At 35.0% G+C, this 27,743-nt stretch overlaps 1 protein-coding gene across 1 annotated transcript; it reads right to left on the reverse strand.

The window, feature by feature from the left end:
* Positions 1-3,191: 3,191 nt before the first annotated feature.
* Positions 3,192-25,774, reverse strand: PI15 (peptidase inhibitor 15; the record flags this gene model as incomplete). Its single annotated transcript, XM_080695145.1, has 5 exons — positions 3,192-3,327; positions 6,473-6,588; positions 6,702-6,834; positions 7,893-8,011; positions 25,502-25,774. 5 exons carry the CDS (start codon positions 25,772-25,774, stop codon positions 3,192-3,194), a joined length of 777 nt encoding a protein of 258 aa, XP_080551271.1.
* Between the last annotated feature and the right edge of the window lie 1,969 nt (positions 25,775-27,743).

A 27,743-nucleotide genomic window follows, 5' to 3' on the forward strand; every position in this document is an offset into this window, starting at 1 on the left:
AGAATTTGCAAATGAAAGTTTCTATAAACTTTTGAAATAAAGGTGACAGCCCAGTCACATGAGTCTCCTAGGGCAATTCTGATGGACCAGAAAAAAACTGACAATATTTAGACTACTGAGCAAAAACAACAACAAAAAAATAGTAATGATGATTGTTTCTCTTGTATTTAAAGGCAAGTATATATTTCATATTTTTAAAGCAAGTGTATCTATTATAACCAGAAATGAGCAGACTTTGCCTGCACAACTTACAAACAAATCTTTACTAATTTAATAGCTAAAATTGTAAAGTTTTGTCTTCTGCAGACATGGAGGTCAATAAAACCTGTATTATAATAGAATTTTTTGACTTTTCTACTGCATGAAGGGTGGTATGGAAAAAAATCAAGGCTGTAGAACCTATATGCCAATTGTGACTTTTTTTTGAATGAAAAATTTCCAAATGGAAACCTCAGTACTGATTGTTTAAAGCTGCTCTTATGAAATAGCTTATGCCCAGGCCCTTTCTGCCTCTGGGAACTACAGTGTGAAATAGTTATCCTAGCACCATTGTGGCCTGATGTAAAAAAATGTGACATTCTGCACTGATACTATCAAACTTTCCTTCACTTCAGCCTAGAAAATAAAATATTTCTTATGACCACTGTATATTACTAACTTTACAAAGTGTGAGAAAATAACAAATATACCCGTTATATTTTTCAGCTTAGTTGTTAAATTATAAATAAAGTTAGGGTTCTAGCTGTGGTTTGGAAAGAACTATTATGTAACTGTAATTTATAAGTGTGCAGACTTTGTTCTTACTCCAATATGTTTGATGATGTATCTGGATGTTGCTACATTCAAAGCTTTATATTCAGAAGATGTTTGTCTTTAAAAAAAAAAAAGAATGGAATGGTAGGATTTCTATAAATTGTGGCAATTCTAGACTTTTTAGTTGCTCTTGAAAACTCTTTCAAATAAACACTTAGGACACTACAGGCCCTAGACAAGAAGCTGGGATAAATGCAAAAACCTGGAGTTCAGGCCAAAAAAGAACTCTATTAACGATCATTTAAACATTCATAAATTTCTATTATTATGGTAAATTTTCCTTCACAGGACTTCTGTGAAATACATAACAAATACCATTATTCTTCCTTAGAACTGAAAAACCAAGCTACACAAACAAGCCAGCAAGAGAACTGGAACTGAGAAGAGTCGACATCTGTTTAATAGTTCTGACTACAGCTTTTGTACAACACTATAACGTTGAGGATGGAAACACTTCCTAGATAAATCAAACACTTATCCTCCTACTGCCCAGGCATCTCAGATGAAAGTTGGATTGGGCCTAAATTATATAATTCTTTCTGTTCTCCATTTTATTTCTAAAGATATTTATTTTTGAATAGAGTCTATGTATGTGCCCACAAAGACAGGGATATGATATCAAAACATTTGGTCACCATACTGAATTTGTAAAAATAATCAGGCCATTTGTTTTTCATCAAGTACACCCAGTTTCCAGATGGTGGTTGCTACTCCCATTTTGAGTGGATCCAATTAACTATCTGTCATCTTTTGGTGTATCCACCCAAAAAAACTGCAGTGTACAGAGTTTAAAGAAGTAGCTTTCTTTTGTTATTTACATATTGGAACTAAATATGTTATTGGAAATGCAGTGTGTTAAGTGTCTTGACCCAGATATTATATTCTCCTTCCTGAACTATTTCATAAATGAGGAAATACATTTATAAATCACATCAGTAAAATTTCCATATGATTTATCTGATTTTTATAATAAAAATAAATGAAAACTGAACATTTTTCTTCTACCAAAACATAGAAATAAAGTTTAATTAATTTGTAACTAATAATTAGTAAATTGGCAATTAATAAATTAGGTAACTAGAAAAACATCCAAACATGGCTACCTTAACAAAATGGCTGTATATACTGTGCATGGAGGATCTTTTTAATATAATACTTGAAGGCCTAAGTTGATAGGCACATTGATTCCCACCAAATGATGGCAGGCAAAGCTATAAAAAGTCAGTGGAGACCACTTTCTGATTAGCCTTTTGATGAACTCAACTCTCAAGATCTACTCTTCTTAAACTATCCACCTGGTCTTTGGTGCAATTACCCTATTTTTTGTGATTTTTCTCATACCTGTCCCCTCAATTTTACTTCTTTTGTACTTTATCAGTTTTCTGAGAGTCTTGTTTTCAGCGTCAGTTGTTAATTCTTCCTGTTCCCTTCCCATAGCAGTTACTCTAGCTAAAATTTTCTGGGAAATCAAAAGATCTACATATTAGTGCAATTATCATTTATTTCACCTATAGGTGGATACTATTGCTGTGTTTGCATCCTCAAGCCTACATGAACATTAATTCATTAAAAATAATTTTATGGCAAAATCACTAGACTCCATTATTTCATAAATATCTTTGTGAGTTTCTTAAGGTCAAGAAACATACCTGGTCATCACCGCATTATCAGAACATAACCAGCAGAGTGCCTCGCGTACGTAAGCACTCAACATGTGGCTACTGATTCAATACAGTGAGACACAGCAAAAGCATCAGGTGGAAACTCACATGAGTTGACCATGTCTTTGGCAGACACAGATAAGGTAAAATATCTCCAGAATTAAATCTATGATTACTTAATTAAACTATTATTTTCACATAAAAGTGATTTATTTTCAAACTGTCATTTTGTGGGGAATTACGGAAATGGTGCTGAAGATGTCCCACCATATCACCTCGAATTTACTTTAGAATATTTTAAAATTTTTTCTCAAATTTACTACTGTATCAAATTATTATCATGGTGTTACATCATATATTTGTGTGTACATATACACACACATACATATGTATATCTATGTATACATACACACATTACAAGTTGAACATATGATTTATTCCTTGGGAACATAATAGTATAATTTGTTTGTAATGTGAGTTTAGGAATTGAATGCATCAACTATGTCATCACTACATATACAATATTTAATTTAGACTCAGGTGTCTGAAAATAATAAAGGAAGTTTTGATTATATTCAAGGATTAAACAACATACTAGACAAACACTATACAAATGAATGCTAAAATGAAAAAAATATGTATAATATGTGCAAATTTCAATATATATATGCCTATAATTCCCAGAAATCATTATGTTTCCTGGAGAAAAAGATAAGCTTATTTAAACCAATATAGGTAGTTTGATGTTACTCCTGGGAAACACAGATTGTCAGTACAAGATCCTCCATAACTTGGAGGACAAGATGAACATGGTACTCCTACTTTATATGGCGCTTCTCCAATCCAATTGCCCCTAAAAGGGAAAAAAAAACATTATTGCTACTCACTCATTTTTTTAAATCATGTTTTTCTTAAGCTCATGCTCACATATATTAACGTGTGCATCCATTTTCTATTCCTATAATCATGTATAATCATGTATTTTGCTTTAAAAATACTTTTCTTCTGAGTGAGTTAGTATTATCTTATTTTAAAGATAAGAAGTGAGTTTCTAAATCACATGGTGATACCCTCTATGCCTATCTCCTCTGGCACCTTCTAGAGTATATAATTAGGTCTTGGTCACTTAAACTTACTCCTAACTCATACAAACATCCCCTAAGGATGACTAAAAAAATACTGTGGAGGAAAAGATTAAATAATGATGCCCTCATACATTTTTACTGTGAATCTATCATATGTACTTATAATGCACCAATTAAATTATTTTTAAAATGCCTAGTATTTTCTGTGAGGCTTACTAATGAAGAAATGAATAAGAAGTCACCATAAACTCAAAAGTTATAACTGTTCATAAGATTTGTTTCTAAAATTCTAAAATATTTTAGATTCAGATCTTCATTAAATAAAAGGAGCTGGAAAAAAAAAACAAAAAAGAGAATAAGGGCTCACAAACACAATGAAAGATGATTCCAAAACCTTTTTCCATACATAAATTCATAGCTACTAAATTTTTAGTTAATATTATTAGTTTTTGATAATTCCAAACACATTTAATTAAATTACTTTGTCAGTATCTTTTCTTTCACTCCATGAATGGCCAAGATCATAATAAAAATGTAATTCATGATTTAGGATGGTTAAAATAGTTGTGATGTTTTATTATTTGGCTCTTTTAATTATAAAGGAGGTGATATATGTATTTTAAGTAGTATATTTAGTAGTAGCTATAATACTAAGAAATATTAATAAAGATAGCAATATGAAGGAAAATAAATGATCAGAAGAAAATCTGTTTATCAATGGTAAAAAGGCAGAATTGAAGATAAGACAACAATGGATAAGAGTCTAAAATGGTGAAACAGGGGGGTCCCCATTTTCTTTAGCCCTAAATAAAATCCAGACAGTGACTATAAGGATATGAAAATATCTACTAAAGCCAGTCAGTTAAACATCTAGACTTTCATCTATAAAAGGTTTAAATGGAAAAAATTACGTATGAAATGAGAGACTTGCTAGGTAACTATTAATACTAAAAAATGGAATGGAATTTGAGGACTCTCCACCTTTATTAAACTTATTCTATGGTTTGCCTCGGGGATAAGATTTCTTGAGTATAATTTTGACATCACATGCTTGTCTGGAAAAGCCTGTTTTCCTATGAGTGTAGCGCACTCCTTTATATTCAGCATGGCCCATGCTCTATATTGTTTCCCTCTATATATTTACCTAAGCTATAAGGGACAGGGACTCAGCCTATGTTACTGAAATTTCATACTTTTTCTATTTATTTTACATAACTTTTCAAAACTGCTGGGTACATATTTTGCTAACAGAAACTTAAAAGCAGAATTTAATATTTGTAAAATTATTGCTATATGTTATATTGTGAACTTTCACAGACTTTCTTAAATAGAGCATAATAAAATAGGAAATCAATTGAGAGGTATTGCCATACTGTTATTTTGTCCTATTTTAATTAAGTGTGCACTCTCTTTTTCTCCTTCCTTTTCTCTCTCCTTCTCTTTTATCCTCCACTGGAAAAGAGTTAGACTAGAGATAACTTCATATTACCATTGGAATAATTGTATTCATCTGTTCAGCTACTATTCAAATTTTTAAAACTCCCCATTGCCTACGTTCCAGAAAACATGTTTTTATTAAATTTTAATATAGCATGTTAATGCAGTATCTTAATTTCTTGGACCCATAAAACATTAATATATCTCATATATGTTATTAGAAAAGCCTAATCATTGGCCCAAAACAGATTAAATGAATAAAACAAAAAATCTCTTTGACCATCTGGTTACTACCTAGCCTATTTATATGAGGGAGAAAGGGTAAAGGCTCAGTAGAAAAATAAAAAGCATGAAACTAAAAGCATAAAACTAATGCACAGATTTAATGGTATTCTTAATAATGCAGACATGTTCAAGTTTGTAAACCTTCCTATTCTAATAATTATGAAGGAGAACCATCAGGAAAAATCACTGTTTTTCTAAATTTGCAAAAACACTGCCCCTGGCACACTACCATATCAATGAGTAATGCACTTATTCCTGTCACATTTTCTCACTCCCTCTCCATGCTGGACTAGCTAAGGAAAATCTTTGTTTGGGACTTACTTTGGAAGACAACAAGACTATCATAAATCCTTTGCACATTTTGGTATTTATTCCAAATGGGAATAGGACTGTCTTTAAATATTGGAACATTTTATTATCTAAAGAGTTATTGTTATTAGGAAGGCATTTTATCAAATGTTGGAAAATTGATCCATAAAATGTTCATAAATATGGCTGTATTTTATAATTTTTGATAAATTTCTATGATACATTTATGTAGGCCACATGCTGATACTACTCACTATTTTTAATCAAAAGTATAAGAGAAGGAAAAAGTGGGTTTATTTCCAATAATTTGCTTTCCCTGGTCACAAAGGCGAGCCAGGGAGGCTGAGACAGAAGGACCACAGGTTCTCAGCCAGCCTCAGCTACTTTGTGAGGCCTTCTGCAAGTTAATGGGACCCTGTTTCAAAATAAAGAATAAAAAATAGGGCTGGGAATGCAGCTTTGAGTTGAATGTTCCTGGGTTCAGTCCCCATTACTGAAAATAAATGAGCCAATAGTACTGATAAATGCTATTACCATGATGTTGATAAATTCTCTAGAATATTTTTTCTGATATTTTTATCAGACTGATATTTTTATCAGTCTATCTTAAAAGTACATTGTTTACAATTAACATGGCAGAAGAAAGATAGTAAGGAGAATTTAGTGAGCCCACATGCTCAGCTTTTGCTTACAACTGTAGGCCAGAATTTCACCTCATCATTTTTTTTTTTTTTTTTCAGAAATAAAGGAATAATGGTGGATTTGAGGTTAAAGACCAGTGTAGCTAATTCTTACTCACTTAGCTGTCTGAAATTTATATTAGGCTGGAGATATTTAACATCATTAAGGAATGCGGGAAATACAATCCAACCTGGTACTCACTTTGGGGCATAGTTGCATACTAAGTAAACTGCACGTGGCCATACAGATCCCCAAATATTCATGTTTTGACAAGTATTGATTGCACATCCTATCCGATTGGAAGTGGCCCAAACCATCTGTAAAAAAAAAAACCAATATTTTCTGACATTGCTATGAAAATAAATTTTTACCACAATAATAGCAACATTTAAAAATATGAATCAAAGATTAATAAGGAAATTGAAATAACCTGTGTATAATGTGTGCACATGGGACCAAAACATCTCATAGGACATCTGGGGTTGCAATCCTGGGGATATGGAAAAGCATAATCTTTCACTTCATCATACCATGGCTTGACCAACTGGAGAATCGAGCGATATCTGGATGTCAAGAGAAGGCAAAAAAAAAAAAAAAAAAAAAAAGGAATCTAGAGTAGAGCAGTGGTAATTTATTGTGGGCTCATGCTACACCGTTAATTGTTTTTTAAGATTATTCATGATGATTAAATATACTCCTCACAATGACCATTATCGTCTCATAGAGTTCTTTATTTCTCCAAGTAAGATCAAGCATGAAAATGCCTAGGAATGAAGCAAGTGACTCTGTATATGTCTAAATATGTGTCAGGGTATTTGGGAAAGAGAAAATGCAGAAATCTCAGGAATCACTGAAATTTTATATAATCCATGTTTAAAATTTTCTCCATCAGTATTTTATAAACAACCCAGTATTAGATATATAAAAGTAGTCATATCACTAGCATTCAGCACATATTTTTCTGAATCTTAATTTCTTTGATTTTATTAATAGCACACCTGATTTTCTTCCCCTTTATGGAAAAGAATAGGTCTTTGGAATGCCAAATAAGGACATTCCACAGTGGTAGAAAAAGTATTCTATCAATGGGAATAGCTTTTCCCATAGTTACATACACCTGTATTTATGGACATATATGTATTTATATATGAAAATACAAATGCTTCCTATTTTATTTGTCTATTAATTATATTAATTATTGCAGGTATGTGCAACAATGAAACATCTACACACACACACACACACACACACACACACACACACACACCAAATAAACCCACAAAATATGTTGCATGCCATATTCATAGAATTTCCCTTGCAAAAGAAGACCAGACACAATACATGCTTGATCCTCTCTAAGATGCTGTGTGAAGTCAAAGAAGAAGTAGAGTGAAGAGGATATTCCAAAATTAAATAGGGGAATTGGTCTTATTAAGGATTTTTAATTAGTTATGTAACTCTAGATATCTAAGATATCTGTAGATCAAACATCAGTGTCTGATACGCCGTGAGCACTCAGTCAATATTTTCTAATATTACTTGAAGTTAGTGTCATTCTCCCTTGAAGTTTCTAGTTAATAAAGCCACAAAGATATAGTGAGTGGGTGAAACTGCTTCCTACCTGCCGGTTCGCACAGATAAATTTTGGCCCAAAAATCTCAGCAAGTAAGAAGGTCCATGGTCCCAAATACAAGTAGCTGCCCAAGCCTCTGCAGATTTTGCAAGATTTTCATCCCAAACCTGTAGGGATTAAAAAATAAGCTTTAGTTTTTCCAGATTTGCTGTAACAGACACAAAGCAAAAGGGGAAAAACAGTGCTACTCTTTCCCAGAGTTCTTTCAGTTCTTGGTCCTGAGATTATTTTAACTAAAAGAAAGTAAGTTCAGAGCACTGTTATCAAAAGTTCTATATTTAAATATGGTCACACTAACTACAAAAATTTATTATCTTTACAATGTCATCTAGATTCAGCATCTAGATCAGTTTTTGTAAAGGTTAGGTTAACAAAAACCCCATATCTCATTATAACTTGGGGATATATTTTATTGATCATTGAATTTTGAGTCCAACAAAGTCAATTGATTTCCCTACAGGTCATCTTCACAGAAATAAGAAAGGATTATATTCATATATTTTGAAAACAGATAAAATTAATAATGTCTATTAAATATTGCAACTTTCAAAGAAACTATGCTATAATATAATAAACTTCATCAAGCCTTCATCTTTTATATCATTTGAATCTATAGAAGTAGTAATAATAATGAGAAAATTTACATCTTTAGTTGGTATGAACTAGAAACAAATCATGATAAAACAACTTGCCAATGACACTTAGGATGTTATAAAAACATAACATATTATGGTATATTTAAATAAACTTAGAAAAAATAGTAACTTTTTTTCTCTGAAAAAGAAACATAAGAAATAAGAAAGTTATTCATGTATAGTACACTTTCTTTCATTGAAAAAAGTTGTAGGACAAAACTTGAGTGAGCCTTAGCTTTAATAGACAGTCATATTAATACATTCACATTAGTTACCATATGGATTGACATGCGCATCTCTAGTGCTACATGAAGAAATTAAGCCAAACAGTTGTCAACCTGCCAATAACAAGTCACTCTGAAATGGCAATTTACTTCCTAGCAAGATACAAATTAGAAAGACGCAAAATGGAGCATGTATATCGGGCATGATGGTGCATGCTTGTAATCCCAGTATTTGAGAGGCTGAGACAAGAGGGTCTGGGTTCACAGCCAGCCTCAACTATTTAATGAGGCTCTCCATAACTTAGTAAGGCCCCATTTCAAAAATAAAGAATAAAAAAAAAAATCAGTCTCAGGGTGTAGCTCAGTGGTAGAATACTCCCGGGTTTAATCCCCAGCAGCACACATGCACACACACAAAATGGAACATGTATATAAATCTTTTACACCAAAATATTTTTAAAAATTCTTCCATAGTAGGAATGTGATTGACATATTTATCTGTTGGGAAGAATTATTTTTAAATTGAATTTTATAGTTCACATTATTTTCTAAATTATTTATAATATTTATATATTTACATAATATTTATATATTTATAATATTTATATAAATTTATAGATTTATCATATTTATTTAATATAGAATTATTTATAATATTTATATATAATATTTATAAGTAAATATTTATATATTTATATTTTTATATATTTATATTATTATATTTATAATATTTATATATACCTGAAAATGTATGCTCAATTGTGACTCAATAGTAGTTCAAAATCTACTTTAGAAGAAATTTAAAAAGAAGAGGCAGTTTTATTAACTACTAAAGTTCACAGGGAGCATCATTTGAGAATTTCATATAAGAACTTTTTCCTCCATCAGGTTGTATGTATCTGAACAAGAGTTAATAGCATGTGTTTGGTGTAAGTTACAAGTTTTCAGGCAGACTCAAGGGTGCTTCTTGACCATAGCACTGGAAAAGCTTAATTTTCCCCAAGGATAATGGGTCATATAATTTTACTTAATATAACAATGTATTAAGTGAAAGAAAATTAATACAGTGGCTTTGAAATAAAATGAGAAACAAAAACCAAAATAATAAATAAACACTTCAAAAAACACTCTCACTCCAAAGACCATGGTAGGTACTCTTGAAAGAGAATTGTAATTCAAAAATTGTTTTAAATTAGGAAAAGAAAAGTCATCTTTCACAAACTGATATAAGATTGCATAAAGTAAACTCACAGAGTTTATGTAAAAATTGTAGTATGCTAACACTGCAATTAACTTTAGAATACATTTTATTCAACTGATAATGGAATTATTTAATATGTGCTCTTCAAATATTAACAAATATTAATAACACATATTAATCAAATATGTATTTCTGAAATATTGACTGTATTTTTCCAAAATACAAAACAGCACAATTAGTTTATAAGGGAATTTCAGATGGAATAGCATCAACAAATTGTGTTTCCTGAGAGTTTAACTGATTTTAGTTACCTGGAAAGAAGTCCATATATGCATTAGATTCATACTGAATGAAAGTGTGCACTCAGATTTAAAGATACGTTCTTATAATCTTCTGCAATGATATAAGCACAGCATGCTACAAATAACACTGACCTGAAGCTTAAGGATCTTGTGTTCTATCCTTAATTTTACTGCCAAAAATCACTGGTGGCTAAGAAAACGCCAATTATTACCTGTCTTCCACTTAACTCAAATAAAAAGAAGTTTGGATGAAGTCACCTATAGGGTACCTTCCTAACACTTCAGTTTCTCATAATATAAGTATCTATCTTATATTGGCCTGTGATTTGCTCTGCTCTGTCTCTCTCTATACCAGAGAGAGAACAAAATAATCTTATTCAAACTAATTAAAAAGATTTAACAGCCGGGCGTGGTAGCGCACGCTTGTAATCCCAGCATTCGGGAGGCTGAGACAGGAGGATCGCGGCTCATGGCCAGCCTCAGCTACTTAGTGAGGCCCTTTGCAACTCAGTGAGACCCTGTTTCAAAATAAAAATAAATAAAAAATCAGGCTGGGGGTGTAGCTCAAAGGTTGAATGCCCCTGGGTGCCATCCCCAATACCTCAAAACAAACAAACAAATGAACAAATAAATAAATAAAGTTAGAGATAGCTTGAGCTGAATGTAGTAACTCATCTGTAAATCACAAGGAGCTGAAAGCTCTTAGTTAGGCTGAGACCTGAGAGAGATCCAGAGCTCAAACTGATGTCATTTAAATATCTAGATGAATTTTGACCCTAAAAGATAAGAGTAATATTAAAAGAATGTGGGATGCTAATCAAGTTCTGAGATCTTTCAAGCTTGAGCTAAAGAAATAGCAAATAAAGTAAAAGAATGAGAGTTACTGGCTTTCACAGTAGACAGAGGAATTAATGATATAAATCCAACCCAGATAAGAGGTTACCTTATCAACTGTCCTTAAATTTTGAGATTCACCACATAGTGGCAGCCAGGATCATGAAACATGACATCTGAAGCTCCCTTCCTAAATCCCAGCCAGTATCTCTGGCCAATAAGAAATGTAATAAAATTGGAAACAACTAGACATTACTTGGAAATCTAACCCTAAACTTTGGGGAGATGACATTTTCTTTCCTTAAGAGGATAACATAATTTAATTCCAAAGAGAAAAATTAAGCATAATGGTACTTAAAAGGATAAAATTTAAAGTTAAGAATGGTAAATACATTTAGATGAAAATTTATTTTTTATTAGCATTTGTAATGGTTAAAAGAACATGGCTAGAAAGAACAGTTGTGGTGGTGCATGTATTTAGGAGGCTGAGACAGGAGGATTGTGGTTTGCAGACAGCCTCAGCTACTTATTGAGGTCCTCTGCAACTCAGTGAGACCTTGTTTCAAAATAAAAAATAAAAAAATAAGGCTGAGGGTGTACCTTGAAGGTAAAATGGCCCTGGATTCTATCCCTAGTACTACAAAAAGTAAAAAAGAAGAAAATGGCTTATTACATTAACAAGGTAGTCTTATATTTTTAATATAAACTAAATAGATAAGTAATTCCTTGGATTTGTGATTGTAGGTTGAAAATGATAAGAAAAGCACTTAAATATTTTAGATGGCATTGCATAATTTAGGAGAACTCAACAGTCAATGAATTTGTTAGATTGCATGGACATTTAAATATATGAAAAGGATGCTTATTTAGTAAGTAAATTGACATACTCATAAATAAAAACAATTAAATCTTTAAATATAGTTTGAATTTATAAACAAATACAATTGTCAAGACCTGCTATATTTATGAAAAGAACAGAATGATTAATAAGCTAAACCTAAAAGTTTTAGAAAAAAACAAGATTAACTTTGAAAATAAATTGAACTTTGAAAAATATATTGTGTTCATGAAATCATGTTCAAGACATAAAATGCTAAAAATAAAAATATTAGATATTGAATTTCTGGAGACAGATTTACAAAATGACTATTGTCAAGTGCGCTATGATAGTGATGGCATTGGAGAGAGTATAGCATATTTTTTAAAGGTTTATTTTCTTGGACATTTGTGTGGTCATTTCACACATATTTATATAAAAAGTAAGTAAACTTTGCATAAACAACTTTTTATGTTTAATAACTTAGCTAGGGCTGTATATTTTTTGAGAATGGAAAATTAAGTGATTAAAGCTGGGCATGTTTGTGCATGCCTAGAATTAAAATACTTGGGAGGCTGAGACAGGAAGATTGCATGTTCAAGGCCAGCACACAGTAACTTAGCAAGATCATGTATCAAAATTAAAAAAAATGAAATAGGACTGATAGTGTAGCTCAGACATAAAATGCATCTGGGTTTAATCCCCAGTACTACACGCACACAAACACAAACACAAAATTTAAATGATGATAAAATTATTTCTTGTGAAGGTAGCCAAAAACTTTAAAATACTTTATTGGCATTATTGTCAGGCTGTTTTAAAATTGGTGTATTTAGCCTGGGGTGGTGGCATGTGCTTGTAATCTCAATACTTGGGATGCTGAGACAGGAGGATCACAGTATCACAGCTAGCCTCAGAAATCTAGTGACATCCTTTGCAACTTAGTGACCCCCTGTTTGAAAATAAAAAATAAAAAGTAAGGCTGAGGGTGTAGCTCAGAGGTAGAATGTCCTTGGGTTTAATTCCCAGTACCACAAAATGAAGAATGAATGAATGAATGAATGAATGAATGAATGAAATTGGTGGCATTATCCTCACTGGGTAGAAATGCTTGTACAATGGCCAAAGGAGGACACTGAGAGCAGAACACACAAGCATCAGTATTAAACCAGACAGAAGGGGAGCAGTGAGCTGAGTCTTCCTGCAGCTGGGGAGGAGTCAGGAAATGGAGGAAGAGAATGGGCTTCATGGACTCTGATTAAATTAATTCAGTAAGACTCAAATGATTCTACTTGGGAAGAGTGGAAGGAAAAGTTTGGCAGAACTTTATTAAAACAGCAACAGCATTCCCTCCAGCCTCAAAAATAACTAGAAAATATGGAACCACTTTGTATAAAAATCAAAGTAGGATACCAAGAATTTTACATTGAAAAGAAGATGATGAAGACCCTCTTAGATGAGTATTATCTCCATATAGGCTTCTTTATCAACAAAGAGATGCACTGCCTTTAGGGGTTCTGAATCATTGCTAATATTTATTACCTCTGATGAAAGGTATTATTGTCATCACAATTAGGCCTATATAAATGAGTTTGAGTTTTTTTCTTGTCACATCCTAGGGAACTTTTTAGAAGACCTAGCATCTTCACCCCAATCTTCAACCCATCAAATCAAAACTTCAGGGCTAAAGACCTTGAATATGGACTCATAAATTGGTTCTATGTTCATCAATACTCTAAAGGGCTTAAACAACTGAGATGTCTAATGTAACCTGTTTGAGAAATGTGTACATAAATTTCAAAAATGTAAAATCTTAAGAATAAAATTTCTTAAACTAAAGCATATACTGAATCTGCCACTAACTCAGGATATATCCACAGAAGTAGAACAAATGAGTAATTTGTCAGTCTATTTTGCTTTAATTAGGTCAGGTCAATTCCAGGCACCGTCAGAAAAATACACACATTATAACCCAACTGAAGGACACCAGGGAAGGACATCTGTGGCCCAGAGCCACACGGTTTGCCTTGATTTTCCATTTTCATAATGATATTTCTTATAATTACCAAAATTTTCAGAAATCAAATATTTTTTCTGCAATCTTTTGTGATAGCCTGTATTGGCAACACACTGGATGGAAGAAATGTAGCTATTCAACAGAAATAGCTGAGAAAGGGATGAGTGCCTGGGAGTTGACAGTCAATGATATAAAGATTTTCTTTCCTTTTAGTAGCTATTCAAACACTTGCAGCACTAGCATACCACATGGTTTTCAAAGGTAGAAATCCTAAAGGAGGAAAGACTTGACTCCACATGAAGACATTCTTTCCAATGTTCAGTGATATCCTCAGATGAAGTACATGCAGGGAAAGTCTCCATTCAAGGGGCTCATGAACAGGAGGGATGAGCACATTCAGGGAAGAGAGCACTATACTGCTGCTTAAAGCAGAAGCTTGTTGTGAGATGTATCTGCATTCTCTCCACTTTGGTTATCTTGCTGTATGACTTTGGAAAATTCACACTCTTCAAGCTTCAAGCTCCCTATCTCCAAATGAGGAATATAGTCCCCATATCTCTAGACCATGGTGAGGATTAGATGAGATGGTGATGTGCATTTAGCACAGGTCTCATAGGGCCAGGGTGTATTGAATAGCAGCTGCTATTATTGCTGAGGACTGGAAAATAGCGTGGTGCCAATGAACTGGAAAGTCACCTGAAGTGGGAAGCAGTGCATGCTGCACTTCTGGTCATTTTATTAAGGACTAGTTTCCACTGTAGTATCAAACAGATAAAGTGGAAACAGAGAAGCCCTGAAGCAAATAGAAAAATCAGAAACAGGATTATGTAGAAATGATAAGAAGTTTGCTTAGAAGGAACATAACACAAGACAGTGAAAGACAATGTTAGAGAACTTTTGAAAGTTTTAAACAATTTTCCTCCTTAAATCGCTCTGACAGACACTCTTTGACAAATGTTTTTTATCTCTAAGTTTTTGTTTGTTTGTTTGTTTGTTTTTAGTGGTACTGGGGATGGAACCCTTCTACCTGCGGGCTACACTCCCAGACCTATTTTTATATATTTATTTAAATTTGGAAACAGGGTCTCTTAAGCCAGTGAGGTTGGCTTTGAACCTGTATGATCCTCCTGTCTCTGCTTCCCAAGCACGGAGATAACAAGTGTGCTCCACCACGCCCAGCTATCTCTAAGTTTTAAGACCATTTGTCAATGGATTTTTAGCAGTGATCTTCTTTTCCAGGGAAATATAATACCCAACAGCTAGCAGTTAATACGGGAGCTATAAGCCAGGAAGGTATTTTCACATGTGGTTATTTACTTATTTACCAACTTAGTTTTACAGAAGTCCAAAAAAAGGCTTCTTGTTAAGCTGTAATACACGTGAAAACTCCATATCTTCCGTTGCCCACTTGGAAGAATTCAAATGCCTTTCCGCCTACCTGCAGCCTGCTGAGAAAACATGATCTCCCTGGAATGCAGAGACAGAATTGGTAGACTGTTCATATTTAAATAACTTATGAAATGTGAATTTGTTGCACTGTTTTAGTAGAAAAACAGGGTATTCGAAAGTAACAATTTTTTACTGTTTTGCTTTGCAGTATGAGGTATAAAATTTTTAAGAGATTTCAGGATAATTTTAGTCTAGAACACAATTTGTTGGGAATTCTTTCCGATTTGTGTCAAAAAGAAATGTGTAATGCCAGAATTTTGATGCTGTGAATCAAAAACACAGACTGGAAGCCTTCAAATCCTATCCTTTGAAATCCCAGTCTAACATATAGTTAGAACTCGGCTTGGTGGTGCACACTTGTAATCACAGTACTTGGGAGGCAGAGAAAGGAGGATTGCAGGTTTGTGGCCAGCCTCAGCTACTTAGTGGGTCCTCCACAACTTAGTGAGATTATGTTTCAAGATAAAAGAATAAAAAATAGGGTTGAGGATGTAGCTTGGAGGTAGAGTACCCCTGGGTTTAACTCCCATTACTGAAAAAAAACCCCACAAAATCTCGTGTGTGTGTGTGTGTGTGTGTGTGTGTGTGTGTGTGTGTGAGTGTGTGTGTGTGTGTTACTGGGGACTGGACCTAGGGACATTTTACCTCTGAGCTACATCCTCAGCCCTTTTTGATTTTTGTTTTGAAACAGGGTCTTGCTAGGTTCCAAAGAGTGTCATTACACTACTGAGGCTGTCCTCAAACCTGCCATTCTGTTTCAGGCTCCCAAGTACCGAGTTGACAGGCATGCATTACCTTGTCTAGCCCAAATCCATTTTGGCCTATTTAAGCTATTAGTTTTTATCTTCCCTGTCCCCTTTTCTGCCATTCTTTACAAATTCTTATAGACAAACATAGTTCTAGAATTCATAACTACTGAATGGCCATAAACTGTTTATTAAATGTTTTTCCGATATTTTAAACTCACCACACCAGACTAGCTAAACTAGTCAATATTTATTTTTCTGGAGTCCTTTGGTTATTTTTCAATACCTTATCTAGAGTGCATCAGGAGGACTAGATAGGCTTAGTGCTACCTAAACCCCTCAAACAACTTTGAATTTGGAGTAGTTTATATCTCAGCACTTACTTTTAAAAAGTTGCATTTTCTCACAAAGATTCTTGAGTACATTCCCAGACATAAAATTATCCATCCATTCTGTGTCCATGACACTCCCCTCTTTCTACTATGCAAAGTGGTCCATGTAGACTAACAAAGCATTTTGCCATCCAAAATTCTCTGTTAGAAGAATGTTCCTTCCAACATCCAGCTACTTTCTTCAGCTTCTATAGTCATGTACCCTGGAGGATAAACCTGCAGTCACTTAATGATGGCTTCCTAAAACCTGTTCTTTATTTAGTGTTCTCTAACAGAGAGAAAGCCAACTGTCCTAGTCAAAGACAGACATCCTCCCCATGCTGTTTCATCAAGTGAGTGAATCACTTACTCCTGTTAATTTGAGCCTCAAATATTTTGCAGCTCTAATTCACTTTGCTGCACCCCTGTTGCATCACACTTAGCTCAAGCTTCAATTATCTTACATGCAGACTATCATGACAGCTTCTTGATGTTGCAGCCTGTCTTCAAGTCCTCTTTCTCTAGTTCCTCCTCACCCTGTGGCCAGTGTGACTTTTCTGAAATGCAAATGTGATTCTGCAACTTCCCAGCTAAAACCTTCAGTAATTTCCCTTGACCTTGGAGTAGAATTCAAACAAGTTTCTTAATGTCTGTCCCAACTTCACAAACATAACTATGTGTGTATGTATACACACACATATATATATATACACATAAATCCATTAATATATAGTTATGTATGTACATATATGTGTATACAGATATATGTATATGTATGTATATATGTGTATCACAAACATAACTATGTGTGTATGTATACACATATATACACATATACACATATATCCATGAATATATATAGTTATGTATGTACATACATGTGTATACATATATATGTATATGTATGTATATATGTGTATATACATGTATGTGGATGTGTATATACATATACATATATATATATATATATATATATATATACACTAAATGCAAGACACAAAGAATTTCTATCCATGCCTTTAATGTACCAAATATCTTCTTAGGAATGTCCTTCTATATTGACTACAATGTTTCTCTTTTCTTAATTTCCTCCTGTATGATATTCACTTATTTCAGATTAATATTTATTTATTTATTTATTTATTTTGAGGTACAAGAAATTGAACTCATGGACATTCTACCTCTGAGTTACACCCATAGCCCCTTTAAAAAAATAGTTTTTTAAACAGGGTCTTGCTAGGTTGCTAAGAGTCTTGCTAAGTTTCTGAGCTGAGGCTGGTCTTGAATCTCCGATCCTCCTGTCTCAGCCTCCCAGGTACTGGGATTTCAGGTATTTGTCACCACATCTGGCTCCAAATTTAATATTTAGAACAATTCATTCTGGAAGGCCTCACTGATCTACTCCCATCCAAATCCAGGCATGGCCTCCGCATGTGATCTGAAAGCACTGTGTTTATTGTACTTTAGTACTCAGCATAGTGCCTCCACACTTACTTGTCTGTCCGCAGACTTCCCACCCAGGAGCATCTCTGCTCTCCACTGGTCCCTCAGCACAGTGGCAGGCACACGAATACACACTGTGAATAAGTGACTGGGATTGAATGACTCCTGTCCACCAAAGCACCATTAACACTTCTAACGAGAAACGTTAAAACACGTCATTCATTTGTCCAACAAATACTGACTGAGTGTTCTCTGTGGGATAAATATGATTTGGTGTTCTATAATACTTAATGGGAGCACAATAAAGTTATTTTTCTACATGCTTTTAGGTGATTAAGTAGTATTTGCCAGTACTGAATACTAGGAAATATAGTCACCATCTCTATAGCCCAAATGTGAGTCACAACTTTTCTACCTGCCTCGTGGTGAAGTTCTGTATCACGTCAAGTCCTTGCTTTACATTTACTTCTTAAAACCTATAGTGAAATTGTGACAAAGTATTCTTGCTTGCAACTGGCTCAGATGTGGAAAGCTAGACACAAGGAATGAGCCTTCAAAGTTTCTACCTCTTCACTTGTATACAAGTAATCCTAGTCAACATGCACCTTGGAATAAAAACCCTCCAATATGTGCCTAGTCTCCATTGGAAGCCAAGACACTTAAAAGGTTCTCCATCCAGGGAAACAGGAATGCAGGGTTCCGAATGTGCTGGAGAGAAGCCTTCCTGTCAGCAGCCTTTCTCAGTTCACTGCTTCCTGGCAACCTTTCTCAGGAGGCCTTCTAGTGGCAATAAAAGCATTCATTGAGATTTTAGGTTAGACATGTCAAATTTCCTATGTTTATAACAAGAAAATTGAGTTATCCTTACCAAATCAGAAGAAACATGCCATCTGGAACAAAATATGGCTTCATTAATAAAAATAAAAAGACAAGGATAGACACAATTCAACTACTGGAGACCAAAAAAAAAAGTAGTTTACATTATCCACATTTTCTTCTGCATGAAGTTGAAATAAATGAAATATGTATTTTTCTTTAATCACGAGTCATGACCTATCATACTTCTAAGCAAATAGATTATTGGCTCTTTCTGAGGATGGACAAATCTGTTCTCCATTCACTCATTCCAGCCATTCTGTCACTTCACTACCTGCTAACACTTGGTCATCAGCATTTTTCTTCTTTCCAGAAAAGTTTAGAAAACTTTATTTCTTGACCTTTATAAATAATATTTGCAGGCACTACACAAATGAAATAAGCCATGTTATCACCAGTATCATTTTGGCTTCTTGGAATTCTATTACATTTTTTTTCCATTTTAAGGTGTTTCATTATTCCCTATAACTGTCTTTATGTTGCCCTCGCCTGCCCACTCACCACTTGGACCACTGTGTAAAGACTGCAGTCTCATGCACTACAATTCATTGAATTGTTTGTACCTGTCACTACATGTAGGTGTGGCTGTATAGGTCCCTTTGTCCTTTGCCTAAAAACTGATATTTCTTACTCAACAGCAGTCATAACCTCTTTGGTTCCTTTTTCTCATAAATCCCATCTTGGGCATTTTTGTAAGATGCATCTTTGACTCTTCTCTCAAGTTTCACAATCTTGCTAATTGCTTTGATGTGAACACTCTTTCCTGAAACTCCTTAAAAAATATGGCTAATACGAATTGTGCTGCTATGAACATAGGTATGCTATATGTTGCTATAGTTCTCTAGATTCAACCCTTTTGGGAAAATACCCAGGAGTGGTAGAGCTGGATCGTATGGTGGATCTATTCCCACCTTTCTTAGGAATCTCCACACAGATCTCCATAGTGGCTGAACTAGTTTGCATTCCCACCAACAGTGTAAAAGAGTTCCTGGTACTTCATGTAATGGAGGGGAAATACCAGCAAAGCTTGAATGGAAAGATAGGGGAGGAGGAAGACTGAACTTGATTAATGAGGGTCTACATCCGAATATGTGTAAAATTATGAATATGGCATGGTTACCCTGGACAATCATTGGTGGGAGGGGGGAAGGGAAAATGGGGCGGAGGGGGGGGAGAGGGCACCAAGTATAGTTTAAATGTATACCATTTATGTTCAATAAAAAATTTAAAAAAATATATGGCTAAAATGTTCTAGTTGTTCTCTGCAGGTGATTCTGTTCATTGTTTATCCTGTTGGAGCAGCCATACCGCCCCTTCCTGAGCATCCATCTCAAATGCTCCTCCTCCAAAGAGGAGCCTTTAGTGATTTGCCAGTTGGAGATCATCACTTCTTTTCTATGCCCTTTGTCTCTCCCTGTTTTGTGGCATGGATCTGATGCAGAAGCACATCTTACTGGATTGTGTGCTTAGTAATTCCTCCTCCCTGTGCTCTGTTTTTACTTCATCATTTGTACTTTTTAAAACAAGGATTTCTGTCTCTGGATAGTCTCCTCTCATGGAGGGACCTCAAAACATTTTATATGGATTCATTCAATTGACTTGAATTCTGAGAACATCCTACCAATTTTACTCCATGTGTGAGTCTTGCAATTTCATTCTTTTGGGGATTATTCTTATTCTAAGAAATGAGTGTGGTTTGTGGTTTAGAGTCATGGTTTAAGCTGCCCTTAGGAAGAATGAAAAACAGCTGGTGTCCAAGGCACTTTGGAAATTAGTCAATAAACTAATTGGGGGGCAGAAACCAAGAGTAAAGAAGTTTCAGTTGCGTACTTGAGGTTCTTTCTGTATTATTATTTGTGTGAAAAGATACTGTTTTAGGTAATTAAATATTTTAAATGTGTTTTTTCTAAAATTATTGACAAAACAGCCAAATTAATAGAACCATACTATGAATATCAATACCCTCATATTCAAACTGCGTTTTGCTTTTTCTTTATTTGATCAAGTATACACTAACATAGCTTAGTACTTAAGAAATATCAATTAATTTTAAGGAATTTTAAGGGGATTCATAAAAAATGTATTTATCTCAGATGTGGGGGGTAAAACATTGTGGCAAGAAAACTACTAAAATACTTATAATAATATCAAAGTTATTGCTACTTATAAGCATATAGTGATTCATAGGAATTTCAATGAAATCCAACAAATAATGGGTGCTCACTATATTTACAGAAGAACCTAAGAAAAAGAAATTCAAATATGAACAAGCATAGATGTAGCCCTCTGAAAGCTCACCATTGTGGAATTAGGAAGAAATTCACTGATGGCTGTAAATCAAACGTGATTTTTTCTTTTTTTTTTTTTCTTTTTTGGTGGTACTGGGGTTCCTGGAAGCCCTTCTACCTCTGGGCTACACTCCCAGACCTATTTTATACTTTTTATTTGGAAACAGGGTCTCTTAAGCCAGTATGGCTGGCTTCAAACCTGCGCAATCCTTTTGTCTCCACCTCCCAAGCGCCGGGATTACAAGCATGTGCCACAACGCCCGGCTCAAATGTGATTTTGATTAAAGCAATACTATACTCATGGAAGGCTACAACAATCCAAAAGAAAGAATCAAATGTGGCTGTGAGTATAATAAATAGCATTATAGTATCCAGCGTTATGATATCAAACACTGGAAGGGTTTGATTATAAATAAAGGAATAAGCCAGGGGTGGTGGCGCATGCTTGTAATCCCCGCACTTGGGAGGCAGAGACAGGAGGATCGTGCAGGTTCGAAGCCAGCCTCCACTGGCTTAAGAGACCCTGTTTCCAAATTTAAAAAATAGGTCTGGGAGTGTAGCCCAGAGGTAGAAAGGCTTCCAGGAACCCCAGTACCCCCCCACACACAAATAATAATAATAATAAATAAAGGAATAAATAAGGGAGGAAATATTAGAGGAAGAAACTGGCATCAGGAAAGGCTTAGTAAATTGTAGATGAAAGGGATTGCAACCTGTGTAATTAGCATGAGCCCTGCACCATCTTGTATGCTCTTGAGTGACAGGACTCCATGAGGAGAAAACAGAATTCACACCTGGTGACTCAGAGCAATATTTGTAAGGTGGTCATAACAAGGAGTGTCCTGAGCTTTTGAGGTACAAGGTGCAGGTTAAGAACTAAGCTAGCTTGGCAATTTCTCACAACCTGAATCCATGTTGAAAAAATTAGCAGAAATCTAACTGTGTCCAACTGAAGTCTCAGCCTCAAGAATTAAAATCACAGTCCCTGCTCTGGCCTCCAAGCTACCTATTATATTATACTTCTCATCAAGCTTCCTTTTGAGGGATCCATCAGCCAACTTACTCAAAGAATCCTTCTAATTTATGTTTCACCACAGCAAGCATATTTTTCTGACTGAACTCATCATTTTCTCCCACTGCTGGGCCTTTGCTCTCCCCTCTGCTCACCTTGCTGTATCCATTAACCTGGCCGTGCATCACCCACTCCCGGGCCATCTCTGGTGAGCTATTTGCTGACAACTTACATTTTTCTTCATGACTTTTTTAACCTAACATACTATGACATTTGTTTACTTATTTGGCTTGTTATTTGAGTTCCAACCAGGGAGCAAGAATGCTTATCTCTTACTTATAATACATCTCTATTGCTTAGAATAGTGCCGACACATACCAAATGCTCAATAAATATCACATGGATATGTGAGAGGGAACAATACGCTTAGTATTCACAGAGGTATTTAAAAGCAGTTTTTATTTTGCTTTACAGAACTTACTATTCTGAATGCTCTTTTCATTAGTCACTGGGTTAAGGAAAACATACAGACATCTACTAAATTATTAGCATTGTTTCTGGTTCTTACAGAATAAATCATAGTAGGGTCCAATATTTGAGAAGGAAATAATGTAAATAACAAATAGAATAAGAATCCTATAGGATTTCACCTGGCATTTTAAGGCAGGGGGAAAAGGCTGACATCTCTAGAGATTTCCCTCAATGGAGTACTTGCTAGATCAAATGAGTGAAAAGACGCCTTTCTCTGAGAACATCTGACTAAGTGAAATCAGCCAGACTCAGAAAATCAAGGATTGCATGGTGCCAGGAGTGGTGGCACACGCTTGTAATCTCCGCCCTTGGGAGGTGAAGACAGGAGGATGACGCAGGTTCGAAGCCAGCCGTGCTGGCTTAAGAGACCCTGTTTCCAAATAAAAATATAAAATAGGTCTGGGAGTGTAGCCTGCAGGTAGAAGGGTTACCAGGAACCCCAGTACCACACACACACATGTTCTCCCTCATATATGAAAGCTAGAGAGAAGAATGGAATGAAAAGAGAACTCATGAAAATGAGGAGAGAGACGAGTTGAGCAGTGGAAGAGGGTGGGGGCAAAGAGACAAAGGAGAAAATAGGAGAAGAAAAGAAGAAAGCAGAACAAATGGTGGTATGCGAATATGTGAATAGATCACTGTGTATTTCGCTGTCATGTGCAATTGCAATGCAAAACAAAGATAAAGAAAAAATACAGTTACATAGAAAAGAAAAGAATGCCATTCAGTATCCATAACTCCTTGGTTTAGTCATTAACTTCTCTGGGTCTACCTGAGTTCATTTGTAAAATGAAGATTACAATCTTAACCTCACATAGAGAATATGAGCTATCAAATTAGATCAACTATGGAAACAATTAGTCAAGGCTTTGGCACACAGAAGCAATTAAATAAATGCATGTGGAGTGAATTAATTATTGATAAGTATTTTGACTGTGCTGTACCCACCTACACCATTACTCATAGTGATCTCTCAACTGCATTAAAATGGTGAATTGTATTACTTACTGGTTGTTTATATTGTGTGCTATTATTCCCATTTTAAGGACAGGAATAGAGAAATTGGGTCTTGGATACATTAAGTCAGTTGTTCAAGGACATATAAAAAAGCAGCACAGTCATCCTTTGAACCCAGATGAACTCATCTTCAAAGCTGGCTCAGTGGTGTTGACCCTCACCTCAGTCTGCATAGCAATGAAATTACTGCCAGAAAATATCCCTTAAACTTCTAGTCTAGTCTGGACATTATGCTTTTCTGAGCTCATATAGTCTCTAATGCATATGTCTTTTGTAATCTATAGCAATTTTAATTTTTTTCTTCTCTTTATACATTTACATTACTTACTAGAAATACCATTTTTATAAGGTAACTGTTTCTATTTTCAGATCTTAAAAGGATTTTCACTGGGCACCTTCCATGAAAAGTTTAAAGAAGCCCATAGAAACTAATGCTTATTGAGCATCTATTTATCTGTAGGTTGTGATCTAATTATTCTTCAAGTCATTTGTTTCCCACAGCAAGCACATGGCAAAACACTACTTTTGTCTTCATCTTAGAGAGGACAGACATTTTAGAGATGATAATATAAAACACAGTGAGGTAAACAGTTCACACAGCTTCCCAGGGTTTGAATCCAAGTGTTTATATTGCTAAGCCCATAATCTTAATCATAAAACCACATTGCCCTCCTCCCACCTAGACTGATTACATCATCTCTTTCTTGAATAAATCCTAGAAAAATTTTCAGAGTTTAAGTTGGATTTCTATAAACTATGACTCTTTTACATTACTTGACAAGTTTTTAGTTTTCCAGTGACATGAGCATCAGCAATTGGTCAAACTCAAAAATCTTATTTATTCTATATAGATGAATCTAAGATCTGATAGAAATCCCACATTTATTTTTGCACTTATAAAATCATTAGTGGTACCATGTCCACTCACTCATTTGGAAGCATCATATTGATGGTCTTTGCTGCCTTAAACAAACTCTGCATGTGCTTTTATAAAGTACAGAACTTTAAGCCATAACCTTGTATAAACTCAAAACCAAAAAAAAAAACTTTAACAAGACTCTGTCCTTTTAATACCAACTTCATTTTTTACTCCCTAAGTAAAATGATTCCAACATAGAGGTTCTATTTTTAAGAGAGAGAAAAGAATGCCTCCATGGCAAGCTGGAACAGTGTACAAGTACCCCGGCTTCACTGTTATCTGAACGACAAAGCATTAAATCACAGGGATGAAAAAGTCAGCATGTTCTCCTAGAATACAAATAGGCTAGTCTCAGTATGAGCTTTGTCCAAGAAAGGGAAGAGACACCTACCCAAGATTAAATCATGTGCATGAAACCTATCATTTCAAGACATACTTTCAGAAAATGTTTTAGCTTATAAATCTATTAGATACAGAAAGCACAAAAAAAGTTGCATGTGATTTAAAAACAACAACATACCTTCCAAGTTTTCAAGTGTGATCAAGTCAACACACCTCACTCTTGATCTATATTATATAAAAGGTGGTTCCTTAGTGGTTATGGGACTCACTGAAGTACAAATATGTATATATATATATACATATATATATACACACACACATATATATATGTGTGTGTGTATATTTATACATATGTATATATATTCATACACACAGGTACACACAAACCTTAAGTATGTGATTGACACCATATTTAACAATATTCAGCACATAAAAACCTTTCTTATATTAAAATGTATAAAAGCCCACATTCCTCGACATACAAACACTTGTGTCCTTTCAGGTCCTTCTAACATACAAATTATATCTTTCTCACTTGGAAAACAAAGTGGGGAAAGAAAGAATGCCTCTTACCATATATTCCATGTTTGCTGCTGGTGGGAACACTTTGCCCCGAACTTGATTATGATAATCAAGAATGGCGATCATGTCATTCTGCGAAATGTAGCGCTTCCGTCTGGCTTTGGGGATATCCGCAGAATCTATTGGTGCATTCAGAGCTGCTTCAATATCAGTGAAATTATTGGTTGGCGGGGATGAGTCAGTGGAATTGAGTAAGATGACGGCGCTTGCTTCACAGAGAAGGGAGAACAGGAGCGCATGGCTGACAGCAGAGATGGCTATCATTTTGAGGGGTGGAGAAGAAGAGGCCACCGAGTTTACTTTGCTTTAAAAGCAGAAAGGTAGAGTTAGGGTCTTTGGGGAAAAAAATAAGGACAGAGGGTATGAATTAGCAAAGTCATCATTTGGGAGCAATGCTGGATTATACTTTCTCCAAAATTCCAAACAAATGTTGAGCTCAAGTCTAGAGACAACTTATAGTAGAAACTATTCATGTAGCTGGAGGCATGAGAAAGAGCCTTAGAGGAACTTTCTAGAGCTAGATAAAAAGAAGCAGCATGATCACTAACCCTAAAATGAATGTGAACCATTTGCCCCAAATGCCAGAACTACTAAAAGCATTGCTGCACATCCATGTCCTCAGTGGGCAGTCTTTATGAACTGAACCTCTCCCAGAGAATGAGGAGGAAAGTTACATCACAGGTAACAACAGAGGATATGCTGCTAATGTGTCCTACGCATACAGGTACACCAAGAGATAGAGCACATAAAAACAGTATAGTATTCCAATAGTATAGTATTTCTAAAGCTATGTGAGCCACTTTAAAATCAATGCATGCAATATAATTGTGTTGAGCCAAATAGCTTACCTCTGCACAATGCCAAAATGAATACACTGTTCTTCCAAATATTTAAAGTTCTTTGCTATTTTGTAGCATGAACTCTTGTAAGAGGAGTGTGCCTTATTACAAGTTCTCAGAGAGCAGAAGCTTGCAAGGTTTGAATGCTGCTGGCTACAGGAGCAGCTAACAGCTTTTATATGTCACAGTTTGCAACGTCCAGAAAGGGCAGTCTTTCTAGGGTCTCTCCTAGCCAAAATCAAAGGGGAGGGGTTTTGGATAGAAAAAAAAAGTGATTGGGTGGCAACCTTTTAATGTGGGTGGTGAGGAAATTGAGTCACACCCACAGCTTACAAAATACAAACCATAAAAGACAAACCCCCCTTTTCTCTGGGCTTCTACCTTTTCTGTGAGGGTTAATTTTTCTGATTTAATGTTTTCTAGTTTCTTGTTCCCATACAAAAAAAGAAAAAAAAAAGAAGGAAACAAAACAAAACAAAACAAAAAAGTCCGTGGGTTCTTAAAAACACAGATGGCTGAGTAACAGCTAGTACATTTTTTTAAGGCAGTAAATGACATGGGAGCTGAAAAGAGCAAGCTGATATTAATTCAAAAGATCAGCTCACATAGTTAATCTGGGTGGCCACAAATGTGACTCAAGAGAAATGCCAGGCAATGAGTAGTAGCCAAACTATAGCATACAGTCTTAGGATAATAGATGCTCAAGTGGTTGTACTCTCTGTCTCCATGTGGCTTTATGCCTCTAATTTATATATTTATTCTCATTTTACCTTCTTTTTTTTCTTTCTCTACAGAGTAAGGTTAGTAATCCCCCCCTTTTTTTACCTGCCTGATATAAAACGTGTATAGAGCGGTACAGGGTGAATGACAGCAGCCAAGATAACATCTGTTTCAGGTTTAGAAGCATAGAGCTGAAATTTTAAGAAAAGAATAGCTAAGATTCCCAGGAGTAGTATTAAAGGGCACAGCACAGAGACCATGAAGAATTTGCCAGCAACAGCAGTAGCAGCAGCAGCAACATCAAACCAACAGTCAAAAATGTCTGGTTAGGAGGATGCCACAATGCCCTCCAAATTGAAAGGACTCTCCAAAATGCTGTGTTACAATCTTATTAACAAATTATGAAACATTTATAGTCAGTAGCAACAGGTTCCCTGGAAAGCACATGCTACTCAATTGAGAAACTTACTTGACATAGCCTGACTAGTTTGGTTTGCTAATGGGATTCTTGCTGCATGTTTCAGCAGAAGTACTATATGCATTTATAATCAACAGAAATGATGATCATATGGAGCGCTGGACTGAGAGCCAAGTTTCCTAGGATATATTCCCAGTTGGATCAACAGCAGTTTGTGTGGCCTAATGCATACTATTTAACTCTTCATTGGTACCAT

Source organism: Muscardinus avellanarius, assembly GCF_963383645.1.
Source record: "Muscardinus avellanarius genome assembly, chromosome: 4".
NCBI classification, from domain to species: domain Eukaryota; kingdom Metazoa; phylum Chordata; class Mammalia; order Rodentia; family Gliridae; genus Muscardinus; species Muscardinus avellanarius.